Source organism: Gadus macrocephalus, chromosome 4 (assembly GCF_031168955.1).
Source record: "Gadus macrocephalus chromosome 4, ASM3116895v1".
NCBI lineage: Eukaryota > Metazoa > Chordata > Actinopteri > Gadiformes > Gadidae > Gadus > Gadus macrocephalus.
In genome coordinates, this window is record NC_082385.1 from 11,067,256 (window position 1) to 11,082,943 (window position 15,688).

Sequence of the window (15,688 nt, forward strand, 5' to 3'; positions counted from 1 at the left end):
TGGAATTTATGACGTGGTTGTACCGTTGTGAGCGCTCAATGGAAACAAGTGCCACGGATGTTCCTGTTAAGACGGACCCCATTGAATAGCCTAGCCTTCTTCAAATGATCATTTAGCTAAAAAGGTATTTTGTACATTGTGCAAAGAAAATCATTTATTTACTTATTTGTTTTTGTTTGTTCTACATATACATTTTCACAATAGTATAGAGTCTATCATAGTGATTTGAGAAGGCTATTTAAGTGCCACAGGAAAGGCAGGCCTTCTTTGGAGGCTGATGATAGTGGTGGGCCTCCTTGTCAACACATGTTTCGACAGTAAAAGCAGTTACTCCATAGGTTAGGAAGCCACACAGAACTCTTTGTGACATGCAGAATATTGTTCCTTACACTCTGCCACTAGGTCAATAATTTCCTAAATTTGACACATAATTTTATGAAACTTTCATAACTAAACATAACCACAGTTAGTTAATTGCCATACAGATCTCCCTTCAGGGCTTCTACAAATGAATGCACTTTTTTGAAGTCTATTGACAAGACTGTAACACAAAGTGATGAACGTTCGAAAATGATATATATCTCAACACTACACCCATATTAATATCGTGTTTCATATAATGTCTGGTGTGTAGTAGCACTAAGCATTGCCTTAAGGCTGCCAGTTATTGTTCTAATAATGTAAATCTGATTACTGTTTTCTGTTTATGTATTCTTCATCAATTTTGACTTTATTTTATGTGATATCCCAGCATTGAAAAGGGAGTTAAATAGGCAGCTCAAAGTGTAATGTGAATTACAAAATATTTAATATTAATTTGTGGAAAATAATTATTTTTCCTTTATCCTGAAAGGTAACAAATCTCTACACATAAAACTGTGCGGTGTGCTATAATTTAAGACAGAATAAGCAATGCATTAGAATTTGTACTCATGTACGCATGGAAATATTAAGTAAGTAGGTAATAAACCCCATATGAAATGTAAACCAAAGCTATAAGAGGGTTTACCCATAATGCCCATATTGAGGATGGGCTTACCCTGTGGACTAGTATATAAGAGGACCCAGAGGGATGAACAGCTTTCAGGGCAGTTGAGGAAGTAACAACGAGTGGTAAGTCAGAATGTAGATCCAACTCTCATGCATTAAAACTTTAATGCTCTGTTTGACATTCACTTAATATTCTTGTGTAATTTAGAGATTATTATAGTTATGCAAAAATGATGTTATCACCTACGACAGCACTGAGTAGCCAAGAGACAATTGATGAGGTTCTTTGATAGATTAATTAATTGTATTTGCTTAATTAGTATGTAAGTGTAAAACTATAGGCCTATGTACAAGTAAAGGTAATTTTATATTGAATGTAATTGTTCATTACGTCTTTTTCCACATCAAAAAAACAATAACAAATAATGGAGCTGAATGAACTATATTGTCTCCTTTGAGGAAAAGGGCTTTACTTGTACGAGCAACAGGATCACATTTTCATGTTTTTTTAGCCTATGAATCAGCCTAACCAATCACACTCTGGTATCTTTGTCATAGTCACCATGGACACTGCACATGTTGAAGGATATGGCAGAGGTAGCAGGTTTATACACCTTTTATTGCATCCATATTGGTAAACTGCATTCATAGACCTATAAATATAGCTATCTGTTTTATGTATTGATCATTTATCTCGATAGCAGTCGGCACTACAAGCAAATGTTTCCTTGCAATGCGGCACATGAATATGGTTGCTTTTGATGACATGATGCTTATTTCAATGGGATTAAATAGTATTGAAACATACTCATAAATGTTATAGTCCATTTCTGCCAAGTACGTTCCACTAGTTGCCACTTAATCCTACACACTGGACCTTTAAACAAATATAATCTATTGACCACATGCATTGAATGACCAATGCATGTCATGCAGTGTGATTGCATTTTAAGAAATATGAACCAGCATTTTACAATACACTGCACCTCGCCATGGTGCTACAACTTTTTTGTGCCATGTGAAATTGTGCAATTAACATGTCTTTCTCAATTTAAGAGCTGACACTCTAAGATTTCTCATTGGGAAGAAGAACAAGGTAAGAGTTATTTCACCCAAGCCACACTGATCTGTATAAGAACAATTTGAGCATGTGAGATCCATCAAAACATATCATCATCTTTGTCTGACAGTAAGCGGCCACCATGAGTACGGACGCAGAGATGGCCTATTATGGCAAGGCTGCAATTTACCTCCGTAAGCCAGAAAAGGAGAGGCTTGAGTCCCAGAGCGCACCCTTTGATGCCAAGAGTGCTGCATATGTGACTGATGCTAAGGAGCTGTACGTCAAGTGTACCATCCTTAAGAAGGATGGTGGCAAAGTCACTGTTAAAGTCTTGGCTACAGAGGAGGTAGGCTGCTATTTATTTATTGCCATGCAGAATTATTTTTGCAATTTCCAAATGTCACTTTTTTTTGTGCCATTTTTAGGAGAGGACCGTAAAAGAGGATGATGTCACACCCATGAATCCTCCCAAGTACGACAAAATTGAGGACATGGCCATGATGACCCATCTCAATGAAGCCTCTGTGTTGTATAACCTCAAAGAGCGTTATGCAGCATGGATGATCTACGTAAGATATTTTACCAACTATAAGATAATACTTAACAATATCAAAGATCATATTAATGATCATCTCTGAATGATCTCCTTCAGACCTACTCCGGGCTGTTCTGTGCCACTGTAAACCCCTACAAGTGGCTCCCAGTGTACGATCAGGAGGTTGTCAATGCCTACAGAGGCAAGAAGCGTATGGAGGCACCACCCCACATCTTCTCTGTCTCTGACAATGCCATCCAGAACATGCTTACTGGTATGTATAAGGAAATCTGGCAAAAATAAATGTAATGATGCATGGTCAAAATTTCAGAAAAAATGTAATGTATCTTTAATTGATTTATTTTGCAGATCGACAGAATCAGTCTGTCTTGATCACGTAAGTTTATACCTGTTGATGTTTAGTTGGATGAATTAAATTTACAAGTACAAGATTACCTCACAAAAATCTCACAAGGAATCAGACAATGTAAAAAAGTCGATATTACCTCCTTTTCCCACCCAGTGGAGAATCCGGTGCTGGAAAGACTGTGAACACCAAGCGTGTCATCCAGTACTTTGCTACCATCGCAGTGAGTAGTGACAAGAAGAAGGACCAAGCCCCTGGAAAGATTCAGGTATGCTTCAAAAAACATAAAATCAGTACACTATATATAGAAAAAACACAAAGGATGTAGGATGCCCTGAGAACTGAGTATCAATGCTGGAACTTTCCTCATAGGGGTCACTGGAGGACCAGATTATTGCTGCCAATCCCCTGCTGGAGGCCTACGGTAATGCCAAAACTGTGAGAAATGACAACTCATCTCGTTTCGTAAGTACAAATTTAGTATGTCAAACAAATGCAATGACATACTTGATCTTTGACAAAAACTGAAAAGAGACTTTTCTAAACAGGGTAAATTCATCAGAATCCATTTCGGTGCAACTGGTAAACTGGCCAGTGCTGACATTGAGACGTGTAAGTATCTTGAAGCCAAATAACACTGAATTAACTCTCATCATGGGGGGAATTGGTTTTGATCGAATAATGTGAATCAAAACATTATGCTATTATTTTAAAACCTTGAAGATCTGCTCGAGAAGTCCCGAGTGACATTCCAGCTTCCCGATGAGAGAGGCTATCACATATTCTACCAGATGATGACCAACCACAAACCTGAGATTGTTGGTGAGATGGTTTAGTAGTGAGAAATAAATGTTGCAGTAAGATGTATTGTTATATAGGGTTGCCTTTAACTTATCATTCAGGATTCTGAAGTAGAAAAATAACAATTAGAATCATTAAAGTGACCATTTTCTATTTTCTGCAGAAATGTCCCTAATCACCACCAACCCCTACGACTTCCCCATGTGCAGTCAGGGTCATATCACTGTGGCCAGCATTGATGACAAAGAGGAGCTGGATGCTACTGATGTGAGTCAATGTTTATAACTACCTTAAGTAGGTATTTTAATCGGCAGGGACTAACCGGGACCAGAAAATGTCTTGGGACTTTGGGCCGATCAAAAAACTAGGAGGACTTTAACTCAGTGTTACAGCCTGCGGAATCTACTCAGAATGGTTTCAGCCCGATCTCAGTGCGCTCTGCTCTGTTCGCGTACAGCAGAATCAGGAAATCTCTGTACATTACAAACCAAGGTAGAGTTAATAGAGACTCTTTGAATACTCTTTGAATTTAATTTCATATTATATACTTTATTTTCCTACAGGATGCTATTGATATTTTGGGTTTCAATGGTGAGGAGAAGATGGGCATCTACAAGTTCACTGGTGCTGTGCTTCACCACGGTAACATGAAGTTCAAGCAGAAGCAGCGTGAGGAGCAGGCTGAGCCTGACGGCAATGAGGGTGAGTTAAAAATGTTTTAAAACAACCACTGAACATTTCGAAAGTCCAGGTTTGCTGTAATTAAATGTATTCACTATCTGTACGAATTTGTCATCATTCATCATATAAAAAATGCAGAGGCCGACAAAATCTCCTACCTGCTTGGTCTCAACTCTGCTGACATGCTCAAGGGTTTGTGCTACCCCAGAGTGAAGGTCGGAAATGAGTTTGTCACTAAGGGACAGACAGTACCCCAGGTATGGAAATACCATGGAATACCTTTCAAAAAGTTATTGCAATAGTTGTAATTTGTATGTATATCTAATCTTCCACCACGCTCTAGGTATACAACTCAGTGAGTGCCCTGGGCAAGTCTATCTATGAGAGGATGTTCTTGTGGATGGTCATCCGTATCAACCAGATGCTGGACACCAAGCAAGCAAGATCATCCTATATTGGTGTGCTGGATATTGCTGGTTTTGAGATCTTTGATGTAAGATTGCATTTCTTAATATAACAATTTCCCCGGCTAAAAGCAGTGTCTACCTGGATTAACATTTGCTAAACTAATGTTCTCTATCAGTACAACAGCATGGAGCAGCTGTGCATCAACTTCACCAATGAGAAACTGCAACAGTTCTTCAACCACCACATGTTCGTCCTGGAGCAAGAGGAGTACAAGAAGGAGGGTATCATCTGGGAGTTCATTGACTTCGGCATGGACTTGGCTGCCTGCATTGAGCTTATTGAGAAGGTAAACAGCATTGTATAACTAAATATCACGATTGTAATACTGATTCAATACCACCTTGACATAATGTTTCCTGATATTTCTTTCTAAATAGCCAATGGGCATCTTCTCCATCCTTGAAGAGGAGTGCATGTTCCCCAAAGCCTCAGACACTTCCTTCAAGAACAAGTTGTATGAACAGCATCTTGGCAAAAACAAAGCATTTGAGAAGCCCAAGCCTGCAAAGGGCAAGGCTGACGCTGACTTCGCCATGGTGCATTATGCTGGTACCGTGGCCTACAGCGTCACTGGCTGGCTGGACAAGAACAAGGATCCCCTAAACGATTCTGTCATTCAGCTGTACCAAAAGTCCTCAAACAAACTGCTCCCTGTCCTGTACCCACCTGTAGTTGAAGGTACATATTCATACCATGCAACCATAGTTTATAACTGTTCATCCATTATATTGTAATACCCATTTATTTTGAAGCCATTTATTGCCTCTATTTTATAAACCAAAACGGGAACATTTTTTACTAATTAACAATACTCTAAAACAGAGGTCGGGGGTGCAAAGAAGGGAGGCAAGAAGAAGGGTGGCTCCATGCAGACTGTGTCTTCACAATTCAGGGTAAGGTTAAACAAGCAAATAAATGTAGAAATACATGTAATTTGATGCCATATTTCATATGTATTCTCTGAATTTGTTCTTTATCAGTTAATTTGTATATATTTCATATTTTATTTTGTGATGTGTCTTTAGGAGAACTTGGGCAAACTGATGACCAACCTGAGGAGCACCCATCCTCACTTTGTGCGTTGTCTCATTCCCAATGAAATTAAAGTACCAGGTAATATTTCTTCAAATAATCTCTACAATCGAGGTTGGTGTTTCAGTAGGATGTAGCAAAATGAATGTCATATTTTAAAATTAAAAGATATATCACACTTCACAGGAATGATGGAGAACCACCTGGTTATCCACCAGCTGAGGTGTAACGGTGTGCTGGAGGGCATCAGAATCTGCAGAAAGGGCTTCCCCAGCAGGATCCTCTATGCTGACTTCAAGCAGAGGTGTTAACGCTTTAACAGAACTATTCAATTGTCACGATTATACAGTTACATATTTTAAACTTGTTTATATACCCCTTACTTTTAAACACTTAACATTGCACTCCCACAGATACAAAGTACTGAATGCCAGTGTCATTCCCGAGGGTCAGTTCATTGACAACAAGAAGGCTTCTGAGAAACTGCTTGGGTCCATTGATGTGCCTCACGACGAGTACAAATTTGGACACACCAAGGTCTGTTTATTGTTGTCAAAAAGTATATATGTACTTGATTGAAAGATACTCTCTGACGAGATGTTTTTCTTACCTTAGGTGTTCTTCAAAGCTGGTCTTCTGGGTACTCTTGAGGAGATGCGAGATGAGAAGCTGGCTGCTCTGGTCGGAATGATTCAGGCTCTCTGCAGAGGTTATGTCATGAGAAAGGAGTATGTGAAGATGACAGAGAGGAGGTATGATTTAAACATAGTGCTCAATAGTCATGCAGGTTTTAAGATACTGGGTGCAAAATATGACTGGTTTATTTTATTTGATAGGGAAGCAATCTACACTATTCAGTACAACGTTCGCTCATTCATGAATGTCAAACACTGGCCATGGATGAAGGTGTACTACAAGATCAAGCCTCTTCTTAAGAGTGCTGAAACTGAGAAAGAGCTCTCTGCGATGAAGGAGAACTATGAGAAGATGAAGACAGACCTGACCACTGCCCTCACAAAGAAGAAGGAACTTGAGGAGAAGATGGTTGCTCTGCTGCAGGAGAAGAATGATCTTGCACTCCAAGTGGCCTCTGTAAGTAAAAATGTTTATTAACTCAACATGTACACACAATGAGATACCTGTGATATGACATTTGATATGAATGATATGACGACACAATTTAAACAGGACGGAGAAAATTTGAATGATACTGAAGAGAGGTGTGAGGGACTCATCAAGAGTAAGATCCAGCTGGAGGCTAAACTCAAGGAGACAACCGAGAGACTAGAGGATGAAGAGGAAATGAATGCTGAGCTTACTGCCAAGAAGAGGAAACTGGAGGATGAGTGCTCTGAGCTCAAGAAGGACATTGATGACCTGGAGCTTACCTTGGCCAAAGTGGAGAAGGAAAAGCATGCCACTGAGAACAAGGTTTGTCAAGATTCTTTGAAAGGCGATTAAATACAATTCAATACAAATAAGGAGGTATTAAACATAATTTTGTTTTGTTTAGGTGAAGAACCTGACTGAGGAGATGGCCTCTCAGGATGAGAGTGTTGCTAAGCTGACAAAGGAGAAGAAAGCCCTCCAAGAGTCACATCAGCAGACTCTTGATGACCTGCAAGCAGAGGAAGACAAAGTCAACACTCTGACCAAGGCCAAGACCAAGCTTGAGCAGCAAGTTGATGATGTGAGAAAAGCTCATGGAAACTTTCAATGAATATTAGTAATGGAGTTGAGTGAATATTCAATATTACATTTGATTGTTCTTAATTATTTTCAATTATTGACATCCAGCTTGAAGGTTCTCTGGAGCAAGAGAAGAAGCTCCGTATGGACCTTGAGAGATCCAAGAGAAAGCTTGAGGGTGATCTGAAATTGGCTCAGGAATCCATCATGGATCTTGAGAACGACAAACAGCAGTCTGACGAGAAAATCAAAAAGTAATGTCATCAAGCAAATCATGCTTTGTTTTTAAAGATTCATACGTTCATAAGTATATGATTTGTATGTTATTAATTTGTGTGTTATTGTTTCATTATCAGGAAGGACTTTGAGACCAGTCAGCTTCTAAGCAAGATTGAGGATGAGCAGTCCCTGGGTGCTCAGCTTCAGAAGAAGATCAAGGAGCTTCAGGTAAGACAATTTATATGACAATCCCACATCAATTAACCATAAATAATGGTACATTATTACAAAATGTGATGTATTCCTTACTTATTAGGCCCGTATTGAAGAGCTGGAGGAAGAGATTGAGGCTGAGCGTGCTGCTCGTGCCAAGGTTGAGAAGCAGAGAGCTGATCTCGCCAGAGAACTTGAAGAGATCAGTGAGAGGCTTGAGGAGGCTGGTGGAGCCACTTCTGCTCAGATTGAGATGAACAAGAAGCGTGAGGCTGAGTTCCAGAAGCTGCGTCGTGACCTTGAGGAGTCCACCCTGCAGCATGAAGCCACTGCTGCTGCTCTGCGTAAGAAGCAGGCTGACAGTGTAGCAGAGCTGGGAGAGCAGATTGACAACCTCCAGCGTGTCAAGCAGAAGCTTGAGAAGGAGAAGAGCGAGTACAAGATGGAGATTGACGACCTCTCCAGCAACATGGAAGCAGTTGCTAAGGCCAAGGTGAAGGATGTTTAAATACAATTAATGTTTGAAATACAAACACAATAAGTACAATTTCAATATATTTAATCAAATATAATCATACATCATATACAAATAATTATCACAAACCATTTATGCTGAAGACAAATTTAATCACCAGGGAAATCTGGAGAAGATTTGCCGTACCCTTGAGGACCAGCTGAGTGAAATCAAGGCCAAGAGTGATGAGAATGCTCGCCAGATCAATGACATCAGTGCCCAGAGAGCAAGACTGCTGACAGAAAACGGTTGGAACTTCTTTCATTCAGTCATTTGATTCATTTGAATGTCTTGGTGGGCCATTTAGGGAACATAATTTGACATACAATTTCTGTCTCACAAATTCTAAGTGTATTTTTTATTTGATGTACCTCCTCCAACTAGGTGAGTTTGGTCGACAGCTTGAGGAGAAGGAAGCTCTTGTCTCCCAGCTGACCAGAGGCAAGCAGGCCTATACTCAGCAGGTTGAGGAGCTGAAGAGACAAAATGAGGAGGAAGTTAAGGTAAGAACTATTTATTCATAAAGGCGGTAGGGTTCAAAGAACAGGAAATGTTTTCAATTTACTGGATCTCTGTTTCCCCTTTTGCAGGCCAAGAATGCTCTTGCGCATGGTGTGCAATCAGCCCGCCATGACTGTGACCTTCTGAGGGAGCAGTTTGAGGAGGAGCAGGAGGCCAAGGCTGAGCTGCAGCGTGGAATGTCCAAGGCCAACGGTGAGGTGGCTCAGTGGAGGAGCAAGTATGAAACTGATGCTATCCAGCGCACTGAGGAGCTTGAGGAGTCCAAGTGAGTCAAACATTTAATACTTTCGCTAAAGAGCACATTATCTTTGATGAATGTCTACAAATGAAAACATGTGATACTTTAACAGGAAAAAGCTTGCCCAGCGCCTTCAAGAGGCTGAGGAACAGATTGAGGCTGTGAACTCAAAGTGTGCCTCTCTGGAGAAGACCAAACAGAGACTCCAGGGTGAGGTGGAGGACCTCATGGTTGATGTGGAGAGGGCCAATGGACTGGCTGCCAATCTTGACAAGAAGCAGAGGAACTTTGATAAGGTGTGCTGTCATTCATTGAGATGGCAGTTTAAATGGTATTATTCTATGATTTTTCTTCAAGTGATTAACATGTACCGCTTTATTAACAATATTGTGCAGGTTTTGGCTGACTGGAAGCAGAAATATGAGGAGGGCCAGGCAGAGCTTGAAGGAACTCAGAAAGAGGCCCGTTCTCTCAGCACTGAGCTTTTCAAGATGAAGAACTCCTATGAAGAAGCACTGGATCAGCTGGAGACCCTGAAGCGCGAAAACAAGAACCTGCAACGTGAGTTAAACTGTTCATTTCGGCAGCAATGTTTCCAAGATTACTCTATCTATAACTTTAATGGAATTTATGAGAACAAAAATACCTAACCCTCGCAACAGAGGAGATTTCGGACCTGACTGAACAAATTGGTGAGACTGGAAAGAGCATCCATGAGCTGGAGAAATCCAAGAAGCAAGTGGAGACAGAGAAGAGTGAGATCCAGACTGCCCTAGAGGAAGCTGAGGTGATTATAATAAAATAGAAATAAATTGGGAAATACCTTCGTTATTTTGAAATTGAATATGTCATGAATATGCCAACATTGGTTTATAATTTAGGGTACTCTGGAGCATGAAGAGTCCAAGATTCTGCGTGTCCAGCTGGAGCTCAACCAGATTAAGGGTGAGGTTGACAGGAAGCTGGCTGAGAAGGATGAAGAGATGGAGCAGATCAAGAGGAACAGCCTGAGGATCACTGACTCCATGCAGAGCACACTGGACTCTGAGGTCAGGAGCAGGAATGATGCCCTGAGAATCAAGAAGAAGATGGAGGGAGACTTGAATGAGATGGAGATCCAGCTGAGCCATGCCAACCGCCAGGCTGCTGAGGCCCAGAAGCAGCTGAGGAATGTTCAAGGACAACTGAAGGTATGACACAAACTAGTGTCCAGGACATAATATATGGACATTTGTTTCCTGTTGCGACATGTTCCATGGTGTTTTCATGTTCATTTTAGGATGCCCAACTGCATCTTGATGATGCTGTCAGAGGAGGTGAAGACCTGAAGGAGCAGGCTGCCATGGTAGACCGTAGGAACGGTCTCATGGTGGCTGAAATTGAAGAGCTGAGGGCAGCTCTGGAACAGACAGAGAGAGGCCGCAAAGTGGCTGAGCAAGAGCTCATTGATGCCAGTGAGCGCGTTGGACTTCTGCACTCTCAGGTGAACAAACAAACACATTTTTTTCCTAGAATTACCCCCACGTTTCCTAAAATATTTAGCAAGATTGTACGTCTGTCATAAAGAATGCAAACATTTACATTTATTTTAGAATACAAGTCTTCTGAACACAAAGAAGAAGCTTGAGACTGACCTGGTCCAAGTCCAGGGTGAGGTAGACGACACCGTCCAGGAAGCCAGGAATGCTGAAGAGAAGGCCAAGAAGGCCATCACTGATGTAGGCTTGCTATTATTTGTTGATTCATTGAATCTGACATTGCTTGAACTCTCAATTAATATGTTATATTTTATATTAGGCTGCAATGATGGCTGAGGAGCTGAAGAAAGAGCAGGATACTAGCTCTCACCTGGAGAGGATGAAGAAGAACCTGGAGGTCACAGTGAAAGACCTGCAGCACCGCCTGGATGAGGCTGAGAACCTGGCCATGAAGGGTGGCAAGAAGCAGCTCCAGAAACTGGAGTCCAGAGTAAGATACTGGCACACATGGATGTATTTACAATTCAAGCATAATAAGAGCATATTTATTGACATTTTTGATTTCTTAAGGTACGTGAGCTGGAGACAGAGGTTGAGGGTGAACAGAGACGTGGAGTAGATGCTGTTAAGGGTGTCCGCAAATATGAGAGGAGAGTAAAGGAACTCACCTACCAGGTATGGCAGCTTATGTTGAAAATAACATTCAAATCAATGAATATCAGAAAAGATTACAGTCAATTTCAGTCTGTGGCATAACCATTTTCATTACTTTAGACTGAAGAGGATAAGAAGAATGGTGCCAGACTCCAGGATCTTGTTGATAAGCTGCAGCTGAAGGTGAAGGCTTACAAGAGGCAGGCTGAGGAAGCGGTAAGTAGAAACAACATAACAAAATCAGGTTATTGCATACATTTTGGGACTTCTTATTTAAACAAAAGTTGAATGTTCCGACAGGAGGAGCAGGCCAACTCTTACCTGTCCAAGTGCAGGAAGGTTCAACATGAGCTGGAGGAGGCTGAGGAACGTGCTGACATCGCTGAGACTCAGGTCAATAAGCTGAGGTCTAAGAGCCGTGATGGTGGCAAGGTAAGTTCATCACTCTATTAGCAAATTGACTCAAAAAGAAATTAAATGCAAACAAAAATGTTGTTTATTGTCCTTCTTTTATTCTCTTCCCCAGGGAAAGGAGGCAGCTGAATGAGATGTAATGCACTATTGTACATTTATAAAGGCATGTCATAAAATATGACTTCTTGTTTATAATAAATTATGAGCTGCAATAAAATATTATTACAAAGCATCTTTTTTTGTTGGTAGATTTACAAATTATTACTATTCCTCCCGAACTTACAGATGGCTAGTCAGATGCTGGTGAACTGGCAAGATTCGGCCTGTCTCACAAATACCCTCTGAATTACTTTCTACTGATGCATGCAATAAGTTTGCTTGTAAACATTAGACGAGCCATTAGCAAAAAAGATGATGCAACTAGACCGTTTATAAATACTTAAAAGGCTGATCATCACATCACCCTTATACTCACATTCCAGCACTGGCCTATGCACTTCAGAATTTACCTAGAATTATGTCTGCTATTAATCATTTACGAACTCTGGGCCAAAGTACATCTCTGAACTTCTAAATGATGAAGAAACACCTGGACAGCTTAGGTCATCAGAGCCTGGCCTTCTAGAACAAGAACACAGACTTGTGCAATACAACATTGTCTAAAATGAACAGACAGATCTATATAGTGAATGGGGATGATGGCACGGAACGAAAGCAAGGTGTGGTCTTTCTGGTTTTACATGCCCGCCGGGTTTGTACAAGAGCTGAGCTCCTTTAGCATTCCATTGTGTACCTTACACAATGGAATTAGCGGCTGGCCATCCAGGTCAACAGCTAATCACTTTCCCCCATGGTGATGTAGGTTTGTTCTTAAGGACATGAAGTGGGAGCAAGATCTTCCTATTTACATGGTCTAACCATTCACTTCCTATTTTTGGCTGTGAAGCACATACGCCACACACAACGAAGAGCATGGACTCGTGGAACTGGCACTTCACAGCCTTGACATACTTTGGATTGTTAAAGAGTCATTTAAAAACTGCTTGTATATGTTGGCCATGACCTATGGCAAAGAGGACCAAAGTATATAAAAACACATGGGCTTGAAAGCTTTTAATTCATCTCCCTCATGGTTACAGAGTAAAGTGAAGGACCCAGCCATGATGTGAGGGGAAGAGGGTCTGTCACAGCTTTGTAGTTATGCTTCTCTTTGGACTTTATCACTGTGATGGACAGCCACAGGTCGATGGAGATATCCCATGGACATTGAAGACCACCTCATGTCCCTGTAGTCCGCTTGATTGCAGTCTGTAGATTTAAAGATAACTCAACAAAATTGTAAGGTCATTTTCAAAAGGTTAAGGTGCATCATAATTTCTGTGCGAGGGCTGGCTCTTGCTACCCTACATTAGACTTGCATCAGTGTGAGTTTGGAATATATAAATATACCACATATATACTCTACTTTATTGTTGTGAATATTGATTATGAAACAGTACATTTTTAAATACCTAAATAAAAAGAATCAACAAATAATAAATCTTGGAATTTAATTTTAACACTGACGAGAGGCTACCTGAAGAAAATATTTTCAAATGTAATAGTACACCATTAGAAATATATCTGGTTCCCACAGCGAGATACACAGCATGGTATCATAAAACTTACTTGATCCCATGGCATCCCATGAGGGTTGCCAGCTATGGATGTTTCGATGTGAGCCTGTTTTATTTATAGACTTTCACTTGCTTTTATGGACGTCTCCATTCATGTATCTTTAGATGAGGTCTTGCATACAATACATGTCTCACCATGTTATAACCCCTGCAATGGTTGCAGTGGTTAAGTCTCTACTAATCTAGACTTTAGAAAGCACTAATTTGACAAAACATTTGCTGCGCACCTTTTTAATATTCGTTCCCTGAGGGCAGAGTAGCACATGTTTTCATAGAGGCAAGGGGCCTCTAACATGGGATCATTTAATGTCTGATTGACTTTGGACGCGTCCTACGAGTGGTGAGATCAGTTTCCAGACCTGTTTTTGATCTCGCTTCAGCTGCTTAATTTGTTTAGATCAAATTGTGTTTTTAATGAGTCTCAATGTTCTGAGCCATGACACTCAATAAAACCCCATTTTAATAAAAACAAAGTGGGACAAAAATTGCTTGAGTTTACTTAATATTGATGATACATTAATATATTAATAAGATAAGATAAGATGAGATATAACTTTATTAATCCCCCGTAGGAGAAATTTGTTTGTTGCAGCAGCAGTGGAAGGACACAGGACAAAATAACAATGTAATAAATACAATAACTAAATACAAAGTGCTAATGCATAAGTAGACGCTTATAGTTAATAGGGACAAAAACAAGACAAACAGAACCAACATCAAGATGGGTGATGCATATATACACATATATACGCATACCTAAACACACACACATGCATATGCAAACACATAGACATACACAAACACAATCATCATCAGGCACTGTTGAACAGCCTAATGGCTGCCGGCACAAAGGAGCACCTGAAGCACTCCGTCTTGCACCTGGGGAACATCAACCTGTGACTGAAGGTGCTCCCCATCTGCCACAGCTCAGCATGGAGGGGATGGGAGGGGTTGCCCATGATGGACTTGAATTTGTCCCCCATCCTCCTCTCCACCACCACCTCCAGACTGTCCAGCTCAAGTCCCACAACAGAGCTGGCTTTCCTAACCAGCGTCTGGTTGACTCCCTAATAATATCGATAACAATAATTAAACAACACTAGTGGATCCAAAGACTATCTAAGATGTTACCAAGTTTTGATGTAGTCTTTTCCAGACCTTATAGCTCATTTAAATTGGAAATTGAAAATAACTGAAAATATTGATGATGAGTAGTTAGACGTGTTTAAATATACACTCCAGCTCATACAATTAAGTGATTACTATTTAAACTAATGCACAGAACATACTAGACCCGTGTGAAACTGAGACTGTGCTCTATGATTTCAAGTTAATCATGTACATATGCGTCTGTGTAATGAGGATTTATAATGTTGGTGTTTATTACCAAAATAAAAATTTAAATAAATGACATTGCCTGAACTGAGTTCAACAAGCTGAGGGTTAAGATCTGTGATGGTGTCAAGTTAAGTTCCCAAAACCATTACAATTCTAATAAAAAACAACAACTCATGGTTTCAACGCACACCTTTACTCGATTTGTTTTTGTTCATTTCCCAGCTTAAGGTCTTTGCTGAAGATTCACAAAGTTGTAATTGTCACATGCATACAAGTATGCAGTGAAATGTAAAAGTGACAGTGTTGCAGAAGTGGTGCAATATAAGAGAATAATATATATACAACGTGATTTCTATGCTATAGCAGCATGTATACAGTGTAACAATGAATGAAGAGGTGACTGTATAGAATGTCCAATGTCTGTAAGGCACTTGTAGTGTTGTTTGTGATTGTCATCGTCAGAGAGTATGTTTGATTGAATCGAAGGGGGCACTGCTGGGGTGGGCATTGATGTTCCTGATGGCCTGTTGGAAGGAGCACAGTTTAGCCGCTCTATTCGTGTTGCGTGACATCACAGGAGTCCGCCTTAATTTAGCAGACTGAACAGACCATTAATAGGGTGATGGGGATCCCTCATGATCCTGCAGGCTCTGGTCCTACACCTCCTGGTGTACAGGAGGTATAGCACAATATCTATTTAAATAAGATGGATTTTGTGCTATTGAACATATTTAAATAAATCATGTTGTAAACAATATATACATATATATTAAAATGTTTTTTTCAGTTTGTCATT

General features: G+C 40.3%; 1 protein-coding gene across 1 annotated transcript; it reads left to right on the top strand.

Moving 5' to 3' along the window:
* Nucleotides 1–1,016: 1,016 nt before the first annotated feature.
* LOC132455076 (myosin heavy chain, fast skeletal muscle-like) lies at nt 1,017–12,110 on the top strand. The gene is made up of 41 exons (XM_060048786.1): nt 1,017–1,113; nt 2,047–2,086; nt 2,181–2,399; nt 2,479–2,622; nt 2,706–2,862; nt 2,958–2,985; nt 3,112–3,223; nt 3,328–3,420; nt 3,504–3,567; nt 3,679–3,777; nt 3,920–4,023; nt 4,320–4,458; nt 4,576–4,694; nt 4,781–4,930; nt 5,021–5,191; nt 5,283–5,583; nt 5,728–5,798; nt 5,931–6,018; nt 6,124–6,241; nt 6,351–6,474; nt 6,553–6,689; nt 6,774–7,029; nt 7,126–7,368; nt 7,451–7,627; nt 7,735–7,880; nt 7,983–8,073; nt 8,162–8,551; nt 8,694–8,820; nt 8,957–9,075; nt 9,163–9,359; nt 9,445–9,628; nt 9,728–9,893; nt 9,995–10,119; nt 10,214–10,522; nt 10,612–10,815; nt 10,925–11,050; nt 11,130–11,300; nt 11,381–11,485; nt 11,585–11,680; nt 11,765–11,896; nt 11,991–12,110. The coding sequence occupies exons 3-41, from the start codon at nt 2,193–2,195 to the stop codon at nt 12,009–12,011; spliced, it is 5,811 nt and encodes a 1,936-aa protein (XP_059904769.1). The 5' UTR covers nt 1,017–1,113; nt 2,047–2,086; nt 2,181–2,192; the 3' UTR covers nt 12,012–12,110.
* Nucleotides 12,111–15,688: the final 3,578 nt, after the last annotated feature.

Bases quoted from the DNA above. Each gene is read 5' to 3' on its own strand.
- LOC132455076 (XM_060048786.1), top strand. From the start codon at position 2,193: ATGAGTACGGACGCAGAGATGGCCTATTATGGCAAGGCTGCAATTTAC. The intron at 7,881-7,982 runs GTAATGTCATCA...TTTCATTATCAG, and splicing joins TCTGACGAGAAAATCAAAAA to GAAGGACTTTGAGACCAGTC. The intron at 11,681-11,764 runs GTAAGTAGAAAC...ATGTTCCGACAG, and splicing joins AGAGGCAGGCTGAGGAAGCG to GAGGAGCAGGCCAACTCTTA.